General features: G+C 42.0%; 1 protein-coding gene across 3 annotated transcripts in view; it reads right to left on the reverse strand.

Moving 5' to 3' along the window:
- Positions 1–195: 195 nt before the first annotated feature.
- The window catches only part of fndc5a (fibronectin type III domain containing 5a), a 41,128-nt gene continuing 15,168 nt past the window's right edge, over positions 196–26,155 (reverse strand). For 2 of the 3 annotated variants that reach the window (XM_039603806.1, XM_039603807.1), the window contains exons 2-6: positions 20,186–20,301; positions 15,241–15,439; positions 6,540–6,629; positions 6,240–6,373; positions 196–5,785 (exon numbers count right to left, since the gene is read on the reverse strand). In XM_039603806.1, the coding sequence (XP_039459740.1) occupies positions 5,726–5,785; positions 6,240–6,373; positions 6,540–6,629; positions 15,241–15,439; positions 20,186–20,301 (599 nt within the window). In that variant the 3' untranslated portion in view covers positions 196–5,725. Of the gene's footprint in view, positions 5,786–6,233; positions 6,374–6,539; positions 6,630–15,240; positions 15,440–20,185; positions 20,302–26,155 lie in introns of those variants that run through there. The other variant, XM_039603808.1, reaches the window with a different exon arrangement.

Genomic DNA, 26,155 nt, shown 5'->3' on the forward strand with positions numbered 1-26,155 from the left:
GAATCCTTTGAAAATGGTCAGGTACAGGGTCTGGACTGAAAATGGGCGAAAAAGCAGCCAGTGTCCAAAGAAACACTTTGAAAGACCTTAAAGAAAGCTGGAGAACTATTCCTCAAGGCCACCTTAAAAAAACAAAAACCTGTTAGGAAGTCTGACTCAATGGAATCAAAACAAAGAAGTGATGGTGGCTCAAGACTTTTGCGCAGTGTGGCATTAATTCATATAGAGCAGCGTTTACCTCTCCTCAGGTTTGAGGGATCTTCCTGAAGGCGGTGATTTCATACCTTTTCTTTTGAACTGCTTATCAAATTACCTCTTTGGCCACACACTACAACTTGGGGTTAAACACGAAGTTGTTTAAATCATAAATATTAGTTTAAATTCCTCTGTTTTTTTATTGTAAAGCAGCAGCAGCATCTTTGTACTCTGGTGCTCGGTGGATTCAATGCACCGTGCTCTCATTAAACCTTGGCATGAAAAGTGTAAGTGCCACCGGCTCTTAGCAGAGAACTCGCTTCCTAGAGTCAGAGAGTCGTCATAATAATGCTCAGCTCCCACTACAGTTGTCTTCCTGTGTTAATGTTTGGTGAATAATGCTGCATCTTTTGTCAGTTTTATTCTGACAGCCCAGGTGAACACAGGCGGCCCAGAAACACGGAGCAGGGGTCTTTTCCACTGAATAATGCATGCGGCTAAAGTAATCCTGTCTGTGCAGATAGTAGGGCAGCCTTTCCCTGCCTGGTCAGCCAGAAGGCAGAAGGTAGGTAGGTGTGTGTCAGTGAAGGCCTCGTGAAACTGCAGACTGCAGGGCACGTGCACACTTGGCGTGCTGATCTACACCTTCCAGCTGTGTTTTATTTTGTGTGTTATACTTTTTCTCCCTCCTCTTTCCTTCGGAGGCAGTAACAAAGCTTTGTGTTTACCTGACATGCCTCACAGTTTTCCTGCAGCTGTGTTGGGAATTGTCAAAACAGACTACAAATAACGAGTCAGCTCTAAAATCCCACCGCCTCGTTTCGCCTGCTCAGCCAAACAGTCGAGCCGGCGGTCGCTCTCGTATTGATACATGCGAAAGCAAATGCAGTCTAATGTTGGACTCGAGTAGGCTTCGAGTGATTTGTCGTTTCGCTGCTAAAGCCTAATTGATTTCTGAGCCATTACGAATTCATGCACGTTTTCTTAGCTGCTGACTGAACGGGAAATGCATTCGCCCAAAACCACGCTGACGGCAGAATTTTTCAGCAGGACGCTGTTTGTCAAAGTGATTCCTCCACAGCAACCGTGAAACTAAACTGCATTTTTATTTAAAGGTAGGAGAAGTCTGTCAGTTGCAGTCTGCTGAATTTAAGCTTTTTTCTTGCTGAAATAATTTTTATTTCTTTTCTTAAAGCTTAGAAATCACCAGTCGCATCTTGTCTCCGGTGCTTTACCAGCTGTCCTCACGGTTTCCAACAAGGAGCAAACACACACCTTTATTTTGAAAATATTAGATATTTTATTTAAGCATACACAAGTAAGCATACACCATATTCTTCATAATTGAAGTTGTGTAACCTTGTGCATAATAGTTAAACCATGCTAGCCCTCATTAAGCAATGACTGCTGTACACTCCATACAATGAATATAAACGTGATAGCTAGTAAAGCAGTTAATTTTTACTAAACCATGCTTCTTTGTCATCCTCATTCCTAAATTTCAAGAATCCCATAATGAAATGGTCAAACTTCATGTATTTCCAGGCAAAACAAAACACATGTTGTGTAAGTTGTTAAAATCCAGCAATTGTTGCGAAACGGCCCATCACTGCAACCGAGCATCGTTTTTTGTTTTTGTTTTTTCCTCAGGCATTGATTTTGCACAAACGGTAGCAGGGAAAAAGGTTTCAGGCTTTTTTAATGAGTGGTTTGACGCCACAGGGCTCCTGTGGAATGTTGAGTTCGTGCTGTTGTCACCGGTTGTCGAGTGCGATTAAGGAAAAAGATTTTTCATCTGGCCACCGTTTGCTTAACCTGTTCCAGTCAGAGTGGTAGCAGCTGGGTGCCGCCTTCAGCCAACTTAAATCCCAGTAATCAGTTTTTCAGTAGCAGCAGGAACGGGCTGAGCGAACTGCACTGCCCACTGTGTGTAATGAGTGGACTTTAATTAGATACCCAGATGCCTTCCACTTAATTAATTTGACATGTTATGCCACTGTGTAGCTGTTAAACATGGTCGAACACTTGCGTGTAAAAATAAATGAATAAATTGTTGGATAAGTTTGAGAGCTCGCCCAGCGCACAGCTGCTGAAGCTGCAACCCTTAAAGGAAAAGGTTGGCGCTTTCAGACATCCACTTGATGGCTTTCTCAGCCATTAGTTAGTTGAAGAGACTGACTGCGCTCCCATGTTTGTACTGTTGCTTGAGCCAGCAGCCCATTCTCATTCCCGGGGGGCAAATACTGCTGTTTTGTTAAAACTGCTGGTTTCTCACAGATGCACACAGTTGTTCTTTGGGACTTATGAGGATAGTGAGACAGAAATTCATTGTAATCATTAAATTTGGACACTAGCATAGAGCTCCTTGGTTTTGCATTCAAACGCGTTGGGACAGCTGCGCATTTCTTTTTTTAACTTACGGATCAAACGTTAGACAGGAAAGTGAAGCGGAATGACCCAGCGCGAACTTTGACCCAGGACGCTAGAGGCAGGACTCCAGCCTTCAGTAAACGGCTGAAGAGTGACTGAAGAATTAAGCGGAAAGCTCCCAATGGGAACAGCAGACGACTCAAACCTCCAACTTCCTAATGTTGACTTTGTGGGTCTTTAAAACTGTTGTGTTATGGTGGCTGTGGCTGGTGCGTTAAGGTAACAGCACCATGGGACATGTTGTAGCATCTGACAAAACAGCATTATTTTCTACCCCAGGATATCAACGTGCTGGCATTCGATGCCTTACTTTGAGAATGTGTTGGCTGTAATTTAACCAGCTGCTAAGAGAAGTGTCGATCTTCTCGTGTAACTGCAAATTCCCAAAATGTCAAACTATTTATTGGTAAAGTTTGACAACCTGCCAAAATAGCCCTACATTTAAATCTTTAATAACAAATACAGTATTTACAGTGTCAACACAGAGCGTACCATCATCGAACTTTTCAAATGAACTTCATACGCCGCTAGCTGACTCGGTACCAAAAGGGAGAAAAGGACTTTAACTGTTTCGGGGAATGCGGATGATAAATATGTTGTTGGATGTTCAAAGAAATCATCTGGAGACGACGCTCGTCATTATCCTTCACTGTGTGGACGGATGCCTATTGATCGGAGAGTCTGCTACTGGGGGAAATGTTCCTGGGGGATAAAACGGATTCAACCTTCAGCTAGACAAGTTTTAAGAAAAGTGGTGATCACTTCACAGAAAATTTCCCAAAGTTTGTCCTGGCTAGACAGAAGTGTTAGTCAGGAGAGACCTTTACATTAGACAGACTCACATTTTAAACCCTTATGTGACAGTTGCGGTGAAGAGGAAGAAATTGGGGAAGGAAATCGGGGGAATGGTGTGCAGCAAATAGCAGGGCTCGCTGCTCGTGAGTGATAAAAACCTGCCATTGCATTAGTTATCAGTCTACTCATTCTGTTCATTGCTTTTTCTCTTAACTGCCTCCTTTTTCCACTGCACTCCAGGCTGAGGAGCCGGGACCTGTTGCGTTCGCAGTAGAAGACGAGTCGGTGCATCACAGAATGAGAAGCTGCCCGTCGATACGGGTTCCCAGCTTGAATGGCCCTCGAACCCCACGTCTGGGTGATTATGTGAAATATCCAGGGCTTTGTCCCTCATCAAAAACACTCTTCTTTTTAATGCACATAAACAGCATAATGACATAATAGAAGCACATAACGGTAGAGGAGTGCCATGAAAAACGTATTCAATAACAGGACTTTAACAGCCGTGTCTAAACAAAAAAAATTCACTAGCAGTAGCTGTACCCTCTTACAATACGAGACTATATATCTTCCATTTAGTCTTGTCATATTTCATTAAAAGCTCTTCAGACTGACGCTACCAAACACGAGTGAAATTTTAAATGTATTTACACATTAAAGGCCAGCCACCTCTTCCAGCTTTTCAGACAACATGGCATCGATCTGTAATGTTTCCCTTTTTCTTTGCACACACATTTAAATACTGGGTGGAAGATAAATATCATGGTGTGAGAGATACAGGGGCTTCTATCTTATTAGATAAATCATATGGTGTGATTATTTTTAAGGCAGTACTACTGAGTTTGAATCAGCCCTCGAATGCATCATTTTGCTCCCAGATGTGCCATTTACCATTACGTTTCAGCACACATGTTGACTTTAAATTGGTGAAAAAGTCTGAATAAAAGCCCTTCTGTCTGGTGACAAAGAAATCGTAGGGTTGCAAGTTGGGCCCCATTTTAAAAAAAGTTTTTTTTTAAATCCCATGCTAACCACTGGAAACCAAAGTTTTTACAACAGCGCTTAAGGACGTTTGGAGATCATCTGCTCGAAGTTAATTCCCTCCAAACTGGACGTGCAGTTCATTTGTCTGCCTGAACATTACAACATGCTGAAAGGTCGGGATTTTATTCAAAGAGGCTTCAGCGTTTGAGTCCTCGATTCTGCACTTCCTCTGAGGGCTGTTATTGCTGATGTAAGAGATCTCCTCTGTGTCTCTGAAGAGGAAAGACCGCTTCCTCCGAGAGTCCAGCCCCGTTTAGAGTTCGTTAATTAGATGAATGCACTCCATTATGGCAGTTCTGCTCGTCTCCAGAATGCTTTGAGATTCATCCCCCTCAGAGAGAAAGACACGAGGGAATACTAAAGGGCTCATTCTGGACATGGAATGTAACATTTCAGAATAAAAGCACGAGGGACAAGAAGTAGGATGAAACCTGGCTTCTCATGAACTTTACTGTGAATATTTGTTCAGATCAGAGGTGCCTTTTATGTGTTTCTATCTTGTTGCTCGAGTCCTGGTGATTCAGCTTTGGTAGCAGCCCTCTCAAAAGCTGCTATGGCATCTTCACAACACATTTTAGAAACATCTCATAAATTAGCCAGGTGGTAGAGTCTGGATTCCCTGAGGGGGCGAAAAAAAACGTGAATCCACAAGATGGGAAAGAGCTTCTGCCCGAGAGGGGATCAATGAAACAAATATACCAGAACAACAAAACTGTACTGGTGGCACCTTGTAAAAGTTTAAAGAACTACACCCTAACAGCCCACTTAAGAGTACAGAATGCAACAAGTAATGATGAAGTTGTGTGGATATAAAAGATTAAAGCAGAAGAGACAATTTCAACCCAGAAAAGGGAAATGCCCAGGTTTGGTGGTCACTGATAACACACTGAAAGACGCTGAGAAGAAGGTGACGGAGAGAATGAAAAGGTCTCTGGCTCTGTTTATCAGCTTTGGTCCCTGGGGCCTGTTTATCTGCAGTCTCTCCAACACCGGAGCCATTCGGCTCTAATCGCTGCTGCCCCACAGTGCAGTAGTCCTGGACCACGGAGCAGCCGCTGCCTCTTCACACCGGCGCAGGCGGAGGGAGCGTGCTCGACGCCCGGAGTCCTGCGGCCTCGCTCCGGCGCCAGGCCCAAAGGAGAGAAGGCGCTGCCGAGGGGCCCGGAGTCCCAGCGTCATCCTGACAAGCAGATGGGCTTAAAAGGGGCCCGCTTGTTTGTGAGAACACAGTCTTTTAGGTAAAGAGAAGACGTCCTGGCAGTCACACCTCAATGATGTTGACAGATGGCATCCTGTTGTTGTTGTTGTTGTTCTTGGGAAACTGTGGGAGGAGAGAAGAAGATGACAGGTATGAGACGACCGCAGGACTCACAGGAGTCGCACAATAAAATTCGATGAGTATGAGGATGCCTCTGCTGTTACTTGGATGCTTTATTGATGTTTGTAGGAGGGTGAAAGGAATAAAGATTAGTTCTGGACTTGTGCTGTCGGCACACGATACATGGTTATGAAATGGGTTCTGTGCATTGATCAATTAGAACTTATCGGAAGCCATGACTCGAGGGCTGCTGTGAGCTGATGCTGCGTAGTCATGCACGTAATGGCGCCATGTTGGAGCAATGTTCAGCTTTAGCCTGACGCTCAGATGACACCATGGGAGCATATGAAGTGTCAGTGGAAGAAAAGTCTAGAAGTGGCCGGGACCATTCACCTGCCCGGTGCCGCTGAGGGGGAGACACCCAGGGAGAGGAGGAGGGGAGGGGGGTGGGTTATACCTTACTGCGCAACAGCCCCCCCGTCGGATGCTCGGGAGTGCTGCACTCTGAGGAGTTTTTGGCTTTGTCCTTGTTGTTGTTGGGCTCGTTGTCTTTGATTATGTCATACTGGCGACAGAAGAGGGCGATCACACCTGGGGGAGAGACGGTTTGCATTCATGATCGGACAAATCCGGGTATTGTTATCGTCTGAACATTAAAAGCTGGATTTTGTGTTGTATTTAGAGAAAATTGGGAAAATCGAGTGTAATCCACACAAAGGCCATCTGATCCTGGTTTACTGAACAGGTTTGTCCTCACCTGCCCACATGATGAGTACCACCACGATGATGATGAGCTCCCCAGCCCTCAGCTGGGTCGTCTGTCCCACTTCTTCCATTGTTACTTCGTCTAAAAAAGATTTTAGAGGAAACAGGAAATAGTTTTTTAATATAGGCTAATCTAACTAACACTACAGACAATATATATTACAGTGGTCCCTCGTTTATCCGCAATAGGTGAAATCCACCAAGTAGCCAACTTTATTTTTTACAATTATTATATATGTTTTAAGGCTGTAAAACCCCTCACTACACACTGTATACGCTTTTCTCAGACAGGCACGAACATTTTCACACTTTTCTCTCTTGTTTAAACACTTAAAGTTCAAACCTTCAAGAAAAATAAGTCCAGTATTATAGAATGAAACCCAAGGCACCTGCAGGTCCCTTTGACGATGCAAAATGTTTCATCGACGTTGTTGTTGTTGGGGAGAAAACTTGCAAACATACAGTACAGCTTGCATCGAAGATTTATGTAAATTTGAAAAGCTGAACGCATTCTGTACTGTACAGGAGACACATGGCACGGAGGAGATTGGCTGTAGACCTTTGTGACTCAATCAGGACGCAGAACACAATGCGCTGTAAAAAACAAAAAACAAAAAAAAAAAAAACAGGAAACAGCGAGACCGCAAAAGGTGAACCGCGTTATAGTGAGGGACCACTGTATATATCCCCTTCATGCATAGTGGTCACTGCAGAGGACAGCTAATGCAAAGTATTTGTGTCAGTGTTGGTATACTTGCACATAAACCACAGAACTAGACACTGATGTGTCACTCCATACTCCAAACGTGGTGATGTACACCCAAGTGGACATGTAATAAACAAGAACAAAGAAAACAAAACAAAAACACTATTTGAAGAATACATGTTTGGAAAGAAAAAATAAGTTCAAGAATCTTTTATTCAAGATGAATGACTGAATGATAAACAAAAGATACTAATGAAGAATGATTAAAGATGATAAAGATAGTACTAATAGATACTAAATAAAGATTATACTATCTTGTTCTATCCACAAATAAAAATATACACAGCTGGTCCCTCTCCTAGCTTGGGAGGCAGCGCAACCTCCCCCCTGACCTGGCGTCCTGGCTCCCCCTTGCCGTAGCATGTGATGTGTGTTGTGGAAGATTGCATAGGAATGGAATGTAACCCTTACTGGATACAGACTCACCCAAGCAGGAATCGAACTTGTGACTCCTGCTCCAAAGGCGTGTAGTCTTACCACTACGCTATCCAGCTGCTTCTGAACTGCTTCTGCAGTTGCAGCTACATATGAGTATGTACAAGTGAGGTCAGACTGCACCCTGCTCTCACCAAGCACTGTTTCAGACAGTTTTACTCTGCTCTTGGCTTTAGAAAGTTAGCTAAAAGAGATGGGGAAAGGAACTAAAATGGCCCCTTTTACACAGAGGATAATCTGAGAGGCTCAACATACTCCCACTGGACTGTGAAACATTAAAGGCTTCTCTAATCCAAGAATAGAAATATGGAGCTGGAAATGAACACAATAGGTCTTCTTTAATTACACCAGCCTTAATAAAATTCCATCTTTGAAGTCATGACCATCAAGAGAAAAGTCTGCCTGTGGGTGCCTGCAGACCTCCACTGAGCAAAACAACAGCACAAACAACTCTTCCTCAATGCTGAGTGCTGAGGAAGTCACAGGCTTGATATAAAGTTCACTGCAGCGTGGAGAGCACTCTTATTAGATGCAGTGTGTGACATTTGGAGGGCCCGGTGTGGCAGGAAACCCACGCTCCGGTAGCTTTTAGCATCAAGCATTTCTGCTGATCAATCGGCCTCTGTTGCCTTGTATTAAATAATCAAAGTACAGCAGCCCTGGGCACCTGACACTGTTGCAAGCTGGCCTCACTGGGGCTCACTGCATTGCTCTAAAACACCTCTGATGCTTTCTGACCAAGATCCAGACACCAGGCGGGTTTTATCTGTTACAGCCATCAATAAGTTCCATTTAGTGTTAATATTTTAGCCTTGTTGGCCTTTTAAAAGTCGTCTCCCATGGAAAGAGCATTTTGGAAACTAATGAATAGCATTCATTTAAAAGGAGACTGATTTATTTTTTATTCTATTGAGGTCTAAATGTCCATCCTCATGTCTGTAACCCAGAAATCGGTCTCATTACGCTGTGATGAAGGATCTCTCGGTTCCTTAAATGCATCTGGAGGACAGATGAGAGGGGAGTCTGTAGGAGGAGATGTAATTGAGGACACACAGGTGCATCCTTTGCAGAAGTGTTTTTACCTTCAGTGTATAAAAGAGGTGCAGTGCACAGCTGGGACAGATCAATCATGGTTTAAAAGCTCAAAGCTTTTTGTTTCTTAGTTATTTAAGATGATCAGACTTTCTCCTTTTCACTGTCTCTGCGTGATTAAAAAATATTATATCCTGTCACATCTTACCATGCCGTGAATTTAATTAAAAGCGGCATGAAGTATAAACACTGTTCCACCTGAGATCATAAAATCCAGCCGTAACAAAACTGTTTATGATGCAGATACGTCAAACATTTTATTCACATCATTGAGGCTCTGAGGCCAGCATGTCTCATTCTGTTCAGCGGCTGTTGCATCTACTCTTCTCCACTTACATCTCTGTGAGGTGAGAGGGACTAACAAGTGAGTAGAAGAGTCAAGGATGGGTGCTTAATGTCTGATGAGGCTTGTTGACAGAGGCAGAAAGCAGGACGACCACGCTGCAAATACATTTTATTGTTACCACACCAATGCAAATGGTTGTCACGAATTCTGCAGTAGGGAGCTTAAGAGTTAAAGACAGTTTATTAGTAAAAATAGGACAGCGAGCTCCGTGTAACTATGGAATATCCGTGATTACCTGGCAGTAGCTCTGAATTTGTCCAGCAACTGATTATAGAAGTTGTTTCAGCTCACTGCTTTTAATTGGTTTCCCAGTTTTTGTTTTTGTGGGAGTTTTCCATATAATTGTTGTCAAATTTATAAATGCAGGGAGACTGTCATAAAATTGCACTTGGGACTCAACTCAGCTTCTTACCAGTTGGTTGCATTGTTGTTATGTTCCCATATCAAAGCAAAGTTGCCAAGCCGCTGTGTAATTTTGCAGTTAAATTGCTGTCATGCAGCAACTGCGTCAGTATTTGAGGAGCAATTTCTAAATTTCTGTTCCACATCTTCGAGGTTCTGGCTGGACTCTGAAGCTAAAAAGTTAATGTGAATTTGTGTTTATGCTGATCACAACAGGTTTGCAAATTTCCCTGACTTATCATAGTTGATTGTTATACTAGCACATGCAGATTACATGTAAGTGCCAACTTGACCCTATTTAAAGGCTAATAGCAGAATGACTTATTGACTGTTTTATTGCCATTGTGACACACTGATGGCTGCAGTTAAAGCCACACAGTGGTAATATCCACCGAATACACACCACTGCATTCACATTTTCTTTCTTTTGATATAGGATATAGGATTTAATTTACAGGAAATAACTGGTTTTGGCTTAGAATTAATTCACATAACACTGTATTCTAAAAGAAGTGCACACATTTTAGTTTACACTGTTATTTATGATTGAATCTCTTTGTTTTTTGAGTTACCTCAGTTGCAGCTGCTCCAGTCCCTTGATTGAGGAGCCAAGAGGTGGAAAAGGGGCGGAGCAAGCCTAGATGGAAAACTGCAAATTGGCTCATTCCATAACTTGGGATCATGGGGGGGGGAATTGGAGTTCGTTATGTTAGTTTCAGTTAGGTTTTGTGTGTTTTACCCCTTTTTTGTGTTTTCGTGGGCTGATCAGCCACTATTTAAGTTTCCCCTTTGCCTTCTTAGGTCAGTTTGCGTTATCAGTATTGTTTGTTGTTAACTTTGAGTAGAGTTCTGTTATTTTTACCTCTTTTGTTGGTCCAAGGTTTAGATTTTTTTGTATGATTTAACCAACTATGTTTTGGGAACACGCTTGATATAATTTTGTTTGTGCCAGCGTCTCCAACAACTCTTTTGCTGTGTGTGACTGCAGCTTAAACTACATTTTTAACGTGTGGCTTTAATAAATAATAAAATGTATGTAGCCTAAAGGATGTAATTACTTCCTCCATCATCTGGCCTTATTTTGTCAAACAATTAATTAATTATTTGTTGATATGTCCGGACTGCTGCTGCTCTTTTTTGGCACAACTTAGGAAGCATGCAGACTTCGATTATCAATTCAGATTATGTAACTGAATAACATCTCAAACTTACTGATGAAAGATAAACACAGCCTTTAAGAAACAACGTATGAGCAGCTTTTTTATATTTACTTTCACTTCCTGCTCATCTGTTTGCCTTTCTTCACTCTTCACTTCCAAACAGGGAAAACGAACAAAACAGAAAACAGGAAAAGTGGTCTTTTTTAAATTAATTTAATTTAAAAAAAATTGCTTGTCTCATTTTGTCTCTGATGTCATGTTGATGAAGAACGAGTCAGATTTCTCAGCTTTGGCTTAAAAGAAAAAAATCATTTTTTCCCCCCTTTCTGGTTTCCAGGTCCAGGGTCGTACTCATGACACGATACTCTGTTTCTCAGTCAGGTTCCCCCTGTGCAGTATTCAAACATGAGATGGAGATAAAGAAAAGGTTTCACTCAAGATGGATCCTCATAAAAGAACAAGGCGGACTTTTATACACAGTCTCGTTCAAACACATGTGCCACTTCATATTTATGTAACATGCTGTGCATATGTTGATTCTTTCTGTTTCAAGTTTTTAACCCAAGGTCGGCTAAAAACATCCCGGCTTTCCTCCTTAACGCATAAAAATTAGCTTGCAATTGATTTTTCTTATTTCATTATTGGGAGGAAGCAACTGATTCTCCAAAAGTTGAATCTGTTCATCTGGACGTAGCGTTTTGTGGGAGAAGCAAAGCAACTGATTGATTTTTGCCAAAACAAAGTCAACTTATTTCTATAAAGCAGCAAAGCCACAGGATCCTTCTTCTGCTTTATGTGACTCAGTTTAAAATATACCCCGGGAGTGTTTTTCCAGGCTTCCAGCTGAGCTGACGGTTGCTGTTAGGGGAAATATCTTCCAGTATTTTACTGCAGCCCAGTTTTCACGTACAGATCAAAATTCTCTCTCTCAAATTCTAGGCTTTCAGAGAGAAGTTTCTACCTTTATTAGATCTGAGGAGACGAACCTTTTCACCAGAACTTTGTATTCTCCATGTTTGCGAGTCTGTAAATTTCCTTGAGAGGTTGTATAGGTACGTCTGTGCCCCACACACACATTCTCGTTTTCATGTCTTAGTGAGGACATCTAATTGACATAATGCTTTCCCTAGCCGCTTACCCTAACCCTCAAAAATGCCTTCAAACACGGGGGGACAGGCTCTTTTGTCCTCACGAGTGACTGCTGGTCCCCACAAGTATAGTAACATTCTAATTTTTGGTCCTCACAAAGATATCTAAACAGGTACACACACACACACACTGTGTTTCTGACAGCAGAATTTAATTTTCAGGATTTCTCTGTCCTGTTTTGCCGTGGCTGCTTCTGTCAGTCACTCTCCGTTTCCCCTCCTCTCTTCCTGCTGTTTTGTGAACAGGTTGTTCTGTTTTCCCCTCTCCCTTCATCTCTCTCTTACTTCCTTTGATCTCCTGAAGCTTAAACCCATTGTGAAAGAGGAAACGAGAAGAAATGCGGAATAATCCACCATTTCAGGCTCATCCTTTGCTCTTTCCACTGAGATCAGCGTGATACTGCAGAACAGAAGGGCTGAGCAGCTGAGCGGGGACGGTGAAAGCCTCTCTCTGCTTCTCGGGACGTTCGCCTGTCATACAGAGACAAAGGACTAAGAGAAGCTCTGAGACACTCTCCCTCCACACTCTGTACCCTGTGCAATTATCCGCAGTGAAAGACAAACTCCTTCTCTCTCTTCGCGTCATTCTCAATAAGTGAACAGCTCTGGTCCCACTGTCTGGACTCACAGCTCAGCCGTTTTTTCTGATGGGAAATTGGCAGGATTATGAGCGAAAAATGATGTAGTGGTAAATGACGACCATTTGTCTTGTTAGAGAAAGACAAAGTGTTTCATCATAAAAGCCAAACATATCTGGGTGGATTTAAGAAGATTGCTCTAAACTAAAATTACCCTTTATACTAGATACCAGATCCCAAATCCTACCCACAGCGATTTTCTAATAAATTACAAAATGTTGAGTGAAGAACACCTTCTCATCTTCCATCAAAGCTTTTATTGTTTCAACACAGCTACACTAATTAAACAGACATCCTTGAGCAAGCAGCACAAATGAGACCGAGACGGATGTGTGTCGTCGCGCTAAACCGTGAAGCTGTTGTTGAGTACAAGTGAAGGATGATGAATCACAGACGTGCTCTCTGTGGATATTTGCTTTGTGATAGTTTCAAATGTGTGAAGCAGCATTTTTCAGCAAATTAGGGGCTCTGTGTGTGTGTCTGTGCAAATCCTGCTGATTTTTGGATCAGGCAGACTTCCTGCACCCGACTCATTTAAGAAAGCGGGAGGTCGCACTCTGGAACACACACATGACCCGTGCTTCTCGACCTTTTGGGAAATAATTTGCTCTCTTACTGAGAGTTACACGGGAAGACTGCTAATATTCTCTTGTCTGTACGGCATCTATCTGTGTTCTGTGTAAAAATGTAACCACATCCACCTACCTGCATCTCCAAAGCTTACTAATTACATCACACCAGTCTGACTAGTCTGAGCAACAACAAAAGTTAATATGAAGGAAATACCAGGAGAAAGTTCGCTCGGCATAAAGACAGGAGCTCTTTCTTTATCCTGAGGTTAAGTTGGGCCACTTTTTGTCCTCATTTAAAATTAAAATGCTTCTTGCAAGCTTTTCAGCTGCATGTAGGAAAACCATTGCAAAGCAATGGTCCACCTGTTATCACCTGTTTTCAAGTTAATGCTGAGGTTAGAGGTCAATGATTCATCCAGATCAGGAGGTTTGACCTCCTTTTGCTTTCAGAACTGCCGTAATTCTTCATGGCACAGTTTCAAAAGGTACGGAAAACATTCCTCACCGACAGCCTCAAATACTTGTTGGAGATTTGTCAGCTGCACCATGATGCAAATCTCACATTCTAGCACATCACAAAGGTCTGCTGTTGGACTGAGATCTGGTGACTGTGGAGGCCATATTTAACCAACCAGTTTGTTGGCTGTGATTGGAATAAACATGGTTAGCAACAACACTCTGGTAGGCTGTGGTGTTTTAGACAATGCTCGGTTGGTACTAAGAGGGCCAAAGTGTGCCAGAGCCTGGACTGTTGCTACAAGGCAGGATGAATCCTTGCTTTCATGTTGTTTATGCTAACCTTTGATCTGGATATCATGACATATCAAACCAGGCAACGGTTTCCAGTTTTCTGTTGTCCAGAGAACTGCTGTTCACTGGATATTTTACCTTTGTTGGACAATTCTCTGTAACCTTAGAGATGGTTGACAGCAGCAGTTTCTGAAACACTCAGACCAGCCCGTCTGACACCAACCTGCACGTTACGTCACGTTTCTTCCCTATTCTAAATAATTTTGATCATTGAGCTTCTATAAAAAAAAATCTAAATGACCTAAATTTATATATTAATTTATACTGGTGATTCAACAGCTTTTGTGGTTTATGGATTAAAAGCAGCGTCCCCTGGTGCAGGAACAGCTGTGTCAACAGTTGGTTCATTAACAAAAGCTATGGACTGACACAGAATTGGACAAGTTTTATTTTTAGTTATAATTTAATAGATTTTTCTGTTTTTCTGCCCCTGGTAAAACTCAGAGTGTGCGATTGTGGATACGAAGCACTTGTGTTTATTTTGAAGTCATTGTTCTGCCTTTGAGGGTTTTGAAAACAGCAGGAGAGAAGATCTGTCCTGAAATCTCAAAGAAACGAGCACGTGCACAAACAGGAACAGAAGCAGGCTGCTATGAAAGTGCACAAGTTTATCTGTGCTGTTATTGATTTCTGTAAATTCTTCTCAGCTACACAAATAACACACAGACAACACATCCGGTGCTAATTAGGCCTCGGCGGTGGCGAGAGCATTGCCTCACCGCTCTGCAATGATTGCTTTTGTGTTCTACATGCCTCTGCCAGCCCGCTCGCCACCAGAACAGAAGTTCAGACTCTTTCTGGCTCAACACTCTGCGAAGTATCGGAGTGTAGCTGCAGCTCACATGAGACATGAGTGTAAATGAGAGGAAGAATAGTTGGAGAAGCGCCTCAGCCAAAAGCACATCGATTCCCCACCCCTCACAGCTCACACAGCCTCCTCCCTGCGTCTGATAAATGCCTTTCCTCATTTTGGTTTACAGTGCAGTTGTGCAGAGTGCGTGCAGGGTGAGGCCCACGAAGGCAAGTCGATACACAGTGAAGTATGCATCCCTCTCAGCTCTTCTACTCCCGAGTTGTGGTTAGAGGGGGGCAAGCTTCAAGAGCACTTTCTTGTGAAATTTCATTTCATGGTTTGTGTTTCTATTGATTTTTATTGGTCTTTGGACAAAATCAGTCACAATGCTGTCAAAAGGCCAAGTCCCTGCTGCAGTCATGTCTGGAAAACAGACAGATCCAGGGTTTTTTTCTTTTAAGTGTGGACGTGTTGGGTGACTGAGTGTATTTGTGTGGATGCGTATGCATGCGTGGCGCTGTCACGCTTCACCTTCACTCTTAGAGGCCTGAGTCTCGGCCTCCTTCGGTGTCCGGAAGCGCAGCGGTTCGCTCAGTGGGCTCGTCCCAGACATGGAGATGGACTGGACATGCACGATGTAGTCTGTCTCTTCCTCCAAGTCCCATAATGCACAGGATCGGGTGGTGGTGTTGACTTCCTGGATGAATCGCAGCATGCGCACGTCTTTCTTCTGTTGGAGGGTGACAGAGAGACACATAGAACCGGCGTTCACACTCGCACTTTATTTCACTAAAATTAAAGTTTTAATGGCCGTGGCTCTGGGTTGTCCTGTTAATTTTTTATTTCCCTGTAGAGTTTTATCATTCCTGGTCACCTCCTTTGACCTCTCGTCTTTGTTACTTTTCCATCCTCTGTATCAGTCTTTCCTGCCTTCTTAGTAATTACAATTAAAAAACCTTATTCCTATAGCACTTTTCTCAAAATTACAAAGTGTTTCAAACAAATTAAACATATGCACATCAACCCCCCCCTCCCGAGAATACTTTTAAAAAACAATCAAGACGTGGCCACTCTGATCTCAGTGGTCCCACCGCTCGGGAGCTCTTTGATTACTAGCCAAGATGCTGGAATAACCATTCACCAATTTAACACCCAGGCACATAAGAGGTAAATAAATCTTTAATGTACTCTGGAGCAAGGCCACTTAGTGCTTTAAAAATGATTAGTAAGATTTTAAAATCAATTTGGCATTTAACAGGCAGCCAGTGTAAATTTGCCAGAACTGGAGTGATGTGTTCATGGTGTCAGTTAAAATCCAGGCAGCAGAGTTCTGGATCAGCTTGAGTCGGTGATGTGAGCTCTGACTGATGCTGTTATAAAAAGTATTATCTTCTTATATCACAATCAGGATCAGTATCAGACAACTTTATTAATCCCAGAGGAAATGCTTTAGTTATGATGACTGGTGTGGCTCAGTAGGTAGAGTGGATCGTCTACTAATCTCGAGGTTGGTGGTTCAATCCCCGGCTTCTGTAGTCTGCTTCTGAGCATCTGCACATCCAAATGCATCCATGAGAGTATGTCTGAAAGCTAGGCCCAAAAAAAACCACTTGAACGAGGCTTGTTGTAAGAAAGCGCATTCGGTGCTCCAATAAAAGCCAAGTAAAGTATCTGTCCATTTAGCCTTAATCAAGGCGGGTGAAATAAATGCAACTCAGCAGCTGACAAGAATGATCTAATTCTGGAAATATTCTTGTTGCGCTGAACCGGAGGGGCTGAAACAGAGATCAGTTTCAAAAACAGCTTCCAGGTTGAGAGCAGACTGAATGAAACAAGCTCATTCTGGGCCAAGGTAGTACATTTTTCGGACCAATGACTTATACACCAGATTTATCTATGGTGAGTTTAGTTTTCACCCTTACGTGGGTCAGTAGATTACCAACGCTGCTGGTGTTGTTAGATAGTAGAGATGCACACAACTGTGCCAACTGAATAGTGTTGGCGAAACAGTGGCTGAGAGGAAGTGTGCTTATAAAACAAGAGGGCCAAGGAGAGAGCCTTGAGGGACACCACAATTCAAATGTGACAGCGGATCATTGATTAGCTGTGGACACAGACAAAATAAATGTAAATACATTTCTAAGTTGTCAAATTGTGTTGTTTCTCAGTTCTGTCTTCAGCCTGAAGTGATATCCTTTGTTTTTGCCTGTTACTCATTATGTTTGACCTCCGGATTTAAACATCTGTGACTTCATCATGGTTAAATTTATTGTTAAACGCTGATTTAAAATGGGATGCAAACTGTTTTGGTTTCTGGTTAAGAGATGCCTGGAACAGTCTCAGAATCATAGTCACAAGGACCACAGTTAGCACAGTTAGCATTGGAAAAACCACACAAAACTGTGGAAGGAGACGTTGGAAAACCATAAGGACATTTGGGAGCACTTGAGTTGTGCTTGACTTCTGAATTGAAGTTTTAATTGTCAGGTGTATTTCATGTTAGTGTTGTACAAAATAAAGAGTGAATATGCTTTTACCTTTCTTGCCAAGACCTGGATGATGAGTTTGCTATACGATAGAGGATGACGTTGTACAGTACTGATTAAAGCCACCGCCACCCTTTTTGAATGCTTCAAACTTGTCAAACTTTAAAATAATACAGCATCTGATATTGTATACATCTCTGTGACTGCAGCGGCTTTGACAAAACAGCGGGATTTGATGACCAGTGAATGAGAACAGCCTGAACAATAACCGTTGCAGAGCAGCTGAATGTCCTCTGCTATTGTTTCTTATTATTAACTTTTATTTATAGCTTTAAACCACACATTTCACAGCTTCCAGTGCTGCCATCAAACATGTCACTTCAGTCTCCTGTGGACGGGTGCATGTGTGTGTTTGTACAACCACGAGATGGCAACTTGTCCCACGTAAATGCGTGGTTGTGCGAGAGATGTGTGTCTAAGCTTGCATGTTGACTTTTCTCCTGTCACACAGCTGTCATAGTCTGTCAGCGAGGGGACAGGCTGTCCGACAGGATGCCGAATCCTCTGATGATTCCCATAATGCATTCTGACTCGGAGTGAGGGAGCAACACAGGAAAGGAAAGTGGACGTGGGAGACAATAACCTGTGACAAACCACAGCTTAATTGAATTAGTTTGGGAGTTGCTTCAAGCAATCTTCTACATGCATTAATAAATGTACCCACATTGTTGGTACATTTACATGTACACTCAGGGGACACTTCATTAGGTACACCACCAGGAGCCTGAACCATTGATACGAACTAGGATGGAGCCATACTTTCATGTTGTTTTACTCCAAATTCAGGCCCTTTCACCCAGATGTCACAGCAGAAATGGAAACTCATCAGACCAGGCAACATTTTTCAAATCTTCTATTGTCCAGTTTTGGTGATTTGGTGTAAAATGTAGCCTCAGTATCCTGAACTTGGCTGACAGGAGTGGCAGACGGTGTGGTCTTCTGCTGCTTTACTCCATCTGCTGCTCAGTTTGAACTAGAGATGGCACGATACCACTTTTTTTATGTCCGATACCGATACCGATATCATAAATTTGGATATCTGCCCATACCGATATGAATCCGATATAGTGTGTTTTTTAATCAGTAAAACTGTTTTTTTAATATCTTGCTGCATTTTGTATAAGTTCATACTCCAGTTTAAATAAACAACAACACTAAAGCTATTATGTTATACCTGTGTGTAAAAAATACACTGCACCCAAAATATTTCATAGTTCAGCAACACTGATCAATCTAATAAACTTAAACCTACTCCATCCTCCCTATTCTGGTATTTTAAAGAGTACTTAGCAGAAATATTAAGCAACCTAACTAATAGGGTTGCAAACTCCCAGCAAAAGAAAATAGGGAACCACCCCCCACCCTCCACCTCATGATGCTTAATCGATGTAATCAACTTTAATTTGATGCAGTGTGAAAAAAAATGCACAGAAATAAATTATTTTTCAAGAATAATTAAATAGATTCAACATCTTTCTTCAACAGAATTGCAGACTGCACAGATGGTACCTTCCCAAAGGAAAAAGTAGCTTACTAGGGTATATCTTCTTCTGACGAAGTTGCGTTTTTGTATTTTCCTACTCAGTTGTATATAGTATTTGTATTTCTATTTTATTCTATTGTATATATTATTCTATTCTATTTTATTCTATTGTACATAGTATTTTATTTTATTTTATTTTATTGCATTCCAGTGTTTTCTAATTTCTGCTACATAACTTTGCACTTTTGCTGTAACAAAACAAATTTCCCACCTGTGGGACTAATAAAGGCCATCTTATCTTATCTTATCTTATTAGACTTAACAGTTACTATATACAGTAATGGACTTACATACATACATTTTACATCAGATTAAAACTTTGGGTGTAAGATTCAGATAATTATTTATTAAAACCTCGAGATTTTAAATGAGAATAAGAAAGAAAAGTATGTCTTTGTGCCCCCTTTTCCCTGTTAATGCCCTATCGGCCCCCCTGGCTAAACTTTGCTAGATCCGCCCCTGCACAGTTACCAGCCGTCAGCTACGTAGAAAAGGATCCTGGTCTACAAAGTAATATTAAATAAATTCTAACAACAGCTTATCAAGCTTAAACGCGCTGCTGTTGTTCAGCCGCTGGTTTCCTCTTTCTGGTGCAAAGTGGGCCAAAAACAAAGAAGAGAGACGGACTCGCGACAGAAAAGCCGATCAGCTGATCATTGATCAGTTTCATGATTGAAGTAGCAGCAGGTAGGGGAGGGAGAGAGAGAGAAGAGGCAGTCGCTCCATATATCGGTTGTTAAGCTTAACGCTGGAATGCTTTACAAACATTCAGAGATGAACTTAAACACTTGCTTTACTTCTCTCTGGGATAACTTCCTCGGAGATGAAATGCTGGTTTGTTAGAGGCTCCACACAGCCGCTCTATCATGTGATGCATACTGCTCCGACGTGCTACGGTTATGAGCCGAGTTACGCCATGTCGCAAGTTTTGTGAGGTGCTTTTTTGATATTTAATGGATCGGATTACATTTTTTATTTCTCGCCGATATCCGATCCAGTAATTTAGGTCAGTATCAGACCGATACCGATACGTAATATCGGATCGGTCCATCTCTAGTTTGAACTTTAGATATTTTCATTAATGAGGAGTTGAACAGGCGTATCTAGTAAAGTTGTACCTTTAGCTGTAAAACTGTAATATGAGTTGCGATAAATAAAAGGTTTGGACAATTTTATTCCCTCCAAAACTTGCCTGAATCTGCTAAATGCTTTTCATTTAACAGTAAAACTTTGCTGTTTTTTTTTTTTACCGTTTCCTGATTATCACACCTTCAAAGTCTACAATAAATTGTGCACATATGTACTTTTTACTGCTTATAAGCAAAATATTAGCATTAATGGTTACAGTGGTATAGATTGCCCTGCAGGGACAGAGAGTGTTACCGACCTGCTGTGTGATGGCAAAGCCAATGACTGGGTCTCCCTCGGGGATGTCCCATGACACCACAGCAGAGTTTGCTTTCACCTCTCTGATGGTCACATTGACGGGAGGCGACAAGCTATCTGCAGAGATAGAGACAGAGAGAGAGAGAGAAGAAAAGGTTATTGTATGTTTTATAGTACGAAGGAGCAGCTCTGTGAAATGACCACCAGAATGGCACAAGTTTATTCAGTGGTGTGAATAAATGGCTCAGTTGAATCCATTATTAGGCCTGAGCACTAAAAGTGCGAAGGCCGTATTGTAATTGCTCCCTTTCTTTTTGTTATAATCCAGGCACATGAATTGGGTTTTTGAGGGCTTTAACATACTCGAAAACTCATGAAAATTTACACGTGTCAAGCCTGGTGAAAATTTACTGGTTTTACTGGTTTGAGACCTGGGCACAGCAAAATGGCTCAATAGCACCCCCTACAAAGTGGAAAAAATTGACCCCCTGCTGGGGCTTTTACGTAAATGTATGAAATTTTGTACACGTGTAACATCCCAAGACATACCAAAAAGTCTATTGGACTTTTATCGGATCAGCTCCATATTTCGTCAGTCTAGACTACAGAGCTGAGCCATATTAAATTGTGGAACTTTAGAGTTTTCACCTAAGGGCGTTTCTGTGGTGCCACAGCGAGTTTCGATCATTCGCTTTGAAATTTTAATTGGCTCTTATTCCCACATACATTGACCGATCTGTACCAAACTTCTCACGCTTGATGAAGCTACATCCCCGAAAACATTTGACAGTGGTCACAGCGCCACCTAGTGGGAACAGGAAATGTCATGTTTTACACTTTGGGCTACAGTTTCAAGACGCTTGATGCCAGCAACCTCAAATTTGTTCAGGGAAGCCTGAAGGAGTTGGTCTTAGGTCACATTCAACACAGTGAGTTTTCATAAGAGGGCGTGACTTCGGCAGCTTGGTGAATTTTGATGTTTCGCCATGAAGCACGAAACTGCTATACCTCAAAGAAATCTAGGCCAATCTCTCCCAAACTTCACAGACATTCTTCTGACATTAGTAACCTCACCTGCAAAAATCTCCATTATATACACTTTAATGCCAGATGAATTCTACTTAATTTAATTTTCTCACATCAGTAAACCTCACCTGCTAAGACCTTAATCCTCTGACGAGCAGGTCAAAGTTCATTAACGAAAGAGAAAAACTGTGTTTGCCCTGGAGTTCATTCCCAGTTTGGCTGGTAACACCTCACCTATGACAGTCCAGGAGGTCGGATGCAGGTGTGAAGGAGTAGAGGCTCTTAGCACCTCCCATCAGCCAAAAGCTCCTCACCCTCTAAGTCAGCAGTCATAAAGGCTGCTGACTTAGAGGGTGTTGCTGGGCGAGTTGGGTGGCAACTGGTTGCTGGAGGTTGTTGGCAAGTTGTTTGCATGAAATTGGTCACAATTCCAAGTACATGCTAGTGACCAAAGCAGTTACATGGAGTTTTTGTAGTGCAGCAGACTCTTTGTGACCAATTACATCGAGCAACACCCAGCAACATCTAGCAACTACTCGCCCACTGACTGGGATTTTTCCACTCACAAACCAGCTGGTCTGCAGGATTGAGGCCTAAAGCTGCATCCACACTGGGAACGACGTCGTGACCAAGACGATACAACGTGAATGACATTCTGCAACAAAGTGGGCGTGACCAATGAGAGAAGTCAATACTGATGATGTGACCTGAGGAGATTAGCAATAGGTTAACTAGGCAGCTGGAACCTCGACTACAAATGCTGTCAGCTTCAAAGCAATGCGCAACAAGCGACTTGTTTTCAGCTTTCATTTCTGCTGCTTAGACTCGCAGTTTCATTCTTTACAGTCACATTCAGTTAACAAAGGTGATGGTCATAGTGAGGGTGGGAACGTAGATCAACCTGGAAACTTTTTCACGTTGTATTTCTTTAAATAGGCACTTCAAAATTACAGTCAGGTGTTGTTACCAATATGGCTGCTAAGTGGGAAGACTGGGTTTTGGAGGGATTTGTTTATGGCGTCATCTTTTGTTGGACCCATCAGCAAACTGTGACTGCAGCTAATGTGTGTGTGTGTGTGTGTGTGTGTGTGTGTGTGTGTGTGTGTGTGTGTGTGTGTGTGTGTGTATTAGTCTTGTTTTCATCTAAGTGTCATACTTCATGCTCTGAACACACTTCTAGTTTAATTGGGCTCACAGGCTACAAGATTTGAGAATAATAATTTGTCTTGTTATATAATTAAGTGTGAGCTGTACGTTTGTGTGTGTGTGTGTGTGTGTGCGTCCACCGCCTGCCGCTGAATGAGACTGTAATTACTGTATGAGTTCTGAACAAGCACGTACCTAATGGTGGCCGTATTACATGAACGTTTGTGCAGATCAGAAGATCGAGGCGAGAGATTAAATAACATCATCATTCTATTTGTCCTGAAATTGATTTTTCTTCACTTTCTTGTTTTATGATCACGTCTCCTTCGATTCTTCTTTTCCCCTCAAACAGAGACGCCGCACATTCGTACCGTCATAGTTCAACTGTGGCCTAAAGTCATGAGACAGTATGCACCACAGATCCATAAACTGACTGGAATTCATGTCAGTACAATCAGTTATGACTCTGTGATTTATAATTACACCTGCATCTAATGCCTGGCTCTTATTCTAGATTGTTGGCTTTATGAACTGGTTTGAACTGCTGCATCTAATATTCCTGCAGATTTTTAGTTGGTCTGAAAACAGGCTTTATACAACCAAGTTTTACCATTTACTCTTTATTTTTGTCAACATCAGGACCATAATCTGTCTATATCTGTATGTTCAACTGATTGTGAATTTAATCGCCCAATCACATGGCAGCAAATCAGTTCAAATCAAGGACGAGATTGTGGAAGAAAAGTGATTTAAGTTACTTTGAACGTGCTGTGGTGATTCCAGACGGTCTGGGATTATTCCCACAGGCAGAAGAGCGTCTTCCTGAAGCAGCAGAGTACTGTCATCTGAGTACAAGAGACTGAGGCTCATCAAAATTGGACAGTAGAAGATTGGAAAAATGTTGTCTGGTCTGATGAGTCTCGACTTCTGCTGTGACATTTAGATGGTAGGTTCAAAATTTGGCATAAACAATATGGCAGCATGGATCCATCCTGCCGTGTATTAACTGTTCAGGCTGCTGCTTGTGGCATACTTTGAGCCTCTTGTAGCAAACGAACATTGTTAAAACATGCCGCCATGTCAATCCCTTTATGACCACAGGATACCATCATCTTATGGTGGCTTCCAGCGGTATGACGATGTTCAAGAATCCAGCAAATCGGTTACTTGAACATGCCCTCCACAGTCACCAGATCGCAGTCCAGTAGAGCATATATGGGATGTGGTGGAACAGGAGATGTCATCATGGATGTGCATCCCTCTAGTCTGCAGCAACAGTGTGATGCCATCATGTCAACACGGACCAAAATCTGTGAGGAACGTTTCCAGCACCTTGAATCTCTGCCAGGAAGAACTTAAACAGAAGTCTAATTCGGTAAAAGCAAGGAGTTTGTACATTTTCCAGTGAATGTAGATTAAATCACAAATTCTCCAATTAAATGATGCATCAGTTCTGATATATCTGGTCCAAGCTGTCTGAAATGGATGAAGTGGAAACTATTAGAAATGTCAGAAACTGAAAACCAGGGCATTTTCGACCGTGCGTCCCATTAGGGACCATTTTTACATTTGTGACATGTTTGGTATGTTTACGTTCTTGTTTATGCAAATAAAAGAGAATAAGCTGCTGAATATTAAGGTGAAACTAATGCAGTGTGTCACTTCTCCCTCTGTTTCTTGGTCTTTTTGGTGTTTATTGATATTTGTAAGAAGGACCGGTGAATAAGGATGAGGAGAAGTGGTCCCTGTCAGTGAGGCTAATGGGACATAAATCTAATTCAGGTAATAACACAGTCAGCCTGTTATTGAATAGGTTAACGCTCGCTTGCCCTTCGACGGGGAAACCTCACAGGATGATGAGCTGCTGCGGCACTTGTTTACACCTTGACACACTGTACGTTTAGAAAGAGCGAAGCGGAGCCAAAGCAGGCCTCTAGGTTACTTGCTTCCACTCAGCCTGCAGCCGATGTTTTGATAAATAGCCCGACTAACAGCAGATGACAGGAAGGAGACCCACTGCATCTCTTCATCCGAGTGGGGGGCCTGGATGTTTGAAGTGGATTTGCTTTTGTTTACTGTCTGCTGTTTGCCTAAGGGACAGTCGCCACGGGCTGAGAGGGCTGATGGAACAGAAGAAATCACAAATCATAGTCATTGTCTTTCCGCATATTCTCCTCCTCCTGCTTGTGAACTAATGTTTAGCTCCTAATGGAGTGAAAAACACCTCTTTCATTCAGTGATGTGCACCGCCGCTTTGTTTGCACATGCTCAAAAGTATCTAGAATCATATATAAAAAGATAAAATCAGATAATATCAAGTTCTATAATGAAAATAACCGAGTGGGTTCATTTATGTTACACAGAAACACTTTGAAGGTTTGTGTTTGTCATTGCTGCACTGCTTCCTTTATTTAAAATGTTCTGATGTTGATTAGTTTTGGTTACTTTCATTCATTTTTTTTTGCAAAATGGCACCAAGTCACAAACCGACCCGTCTGCAGGTTTCATCTTCGCTTTGGGCTTCAGTAAATATCAGCGTCAAAGGCTTCTGCAGCAGTAAATCTGTACTGTATGTCTGTTACTCGCGGCTCACGGCAAATCATCACAGTTTAGTGATTAAAGTGGAAAAATGCAATAAAATCAGCGGTTATTAAAACATACATATACTTGAGATGGATGATAAAACACATTACAGTGGCACAGGTGAGTACATCGCTGAGGTCACTTGAAGGATAAACATGTACCAAATTATTTTTTTATGATCACAAACTGTTTTCATGTCTCATTGCTGGTTTAACAAATAAAGAGCCTGATCAACATCATTTCTGATATGTTAATTAGTGATTTAAATTTGATATCTAATGTATCAACTGAAAGGGGTTTTTTTCCCCCAAACATTTGTTATGTGTAGAAACTGTTTTTCTCATCTACGCTCTACTCGACTCTGCTCGGACCAGCTCATTGTTTGGGACCTTTGCAGAGTGCCCTCTGGTGGACAAACTATGCAACTCACTCGTCACATGGTTGAAGGGTGTTTCTCCCATCTCTCCTTAAATTTGTGACTCCCTAAATAAGATGCATTAGTGTTTAAGCAGCAACGCCTCACACAAAAACAAAAAACAGGTATTACACTGGGTGAATGAATGGCCCCAACAAAACAAAGCCTGTTTTTCTTGCTTTTCTTTCACTAATACTGGAACCACTGGAAGAGCTGGGAATGACATCACACAGCTCTGCCATCAGAGCTAAAAGAAACTCATTTATCTCTTGTTGATCAATACAGGTGAGGCCGGCTCATCAAGGCAAATATCTTTAAAAGATCCCTCAAAATGCCTGCAAGGTCACGTGTGCATGCGATAAAACGCAGTTACATGACGCCTCAGGATCAGAACGAGGACATCAGTGAATCACTCTTCTGTGAGGAAAGTATTAAACATGACAGAAGCACAGCAGCTGCTCATCACATACGTGCTTAGGACCCCCATCTTCACACTTTAACGTGGGATTTTTCAAAGAGCAGGGTGGAAATTTCCTCTGTGGCTATCATCGCTGTTGTGGAGGTTATAAAAATGGAGGAGAACCGTACGTTCTAACGTGGTTAAATATTGCTGTTTTTTAAAAACCGCTTGAAGTCATGTTTTTTTCTTAAACCTGACCAAAGATCAATCAAAAAGAACGTATTCAGACACAAAAGTTAAAAATGGCGCTACACAGGATGCAAACTCCTGTGTTATGGGTGAAAGTTCATGATTTATATTCAGCCACGTCTCAGTTCCTGTTTTCTTAGAGGAAGCCAGTC

The sequence above is a fragment of the Oreochromis aureus genome, linkage group 19, assembly GCF_013358895.1.
Source record: "Oreochromis aureus strain Israel breed Guangdong linkage group 19, ZZ_aureus, whole genome shotgun sequence".
In the NCBI taxonomy this organism is placed as follows: domain Eukaryota; kingdom Metazoa; phylum Chordata; class Actinopteri; order Cichliformes; family Cichlidae; genus Oreochromis; species Oreochromis aureus.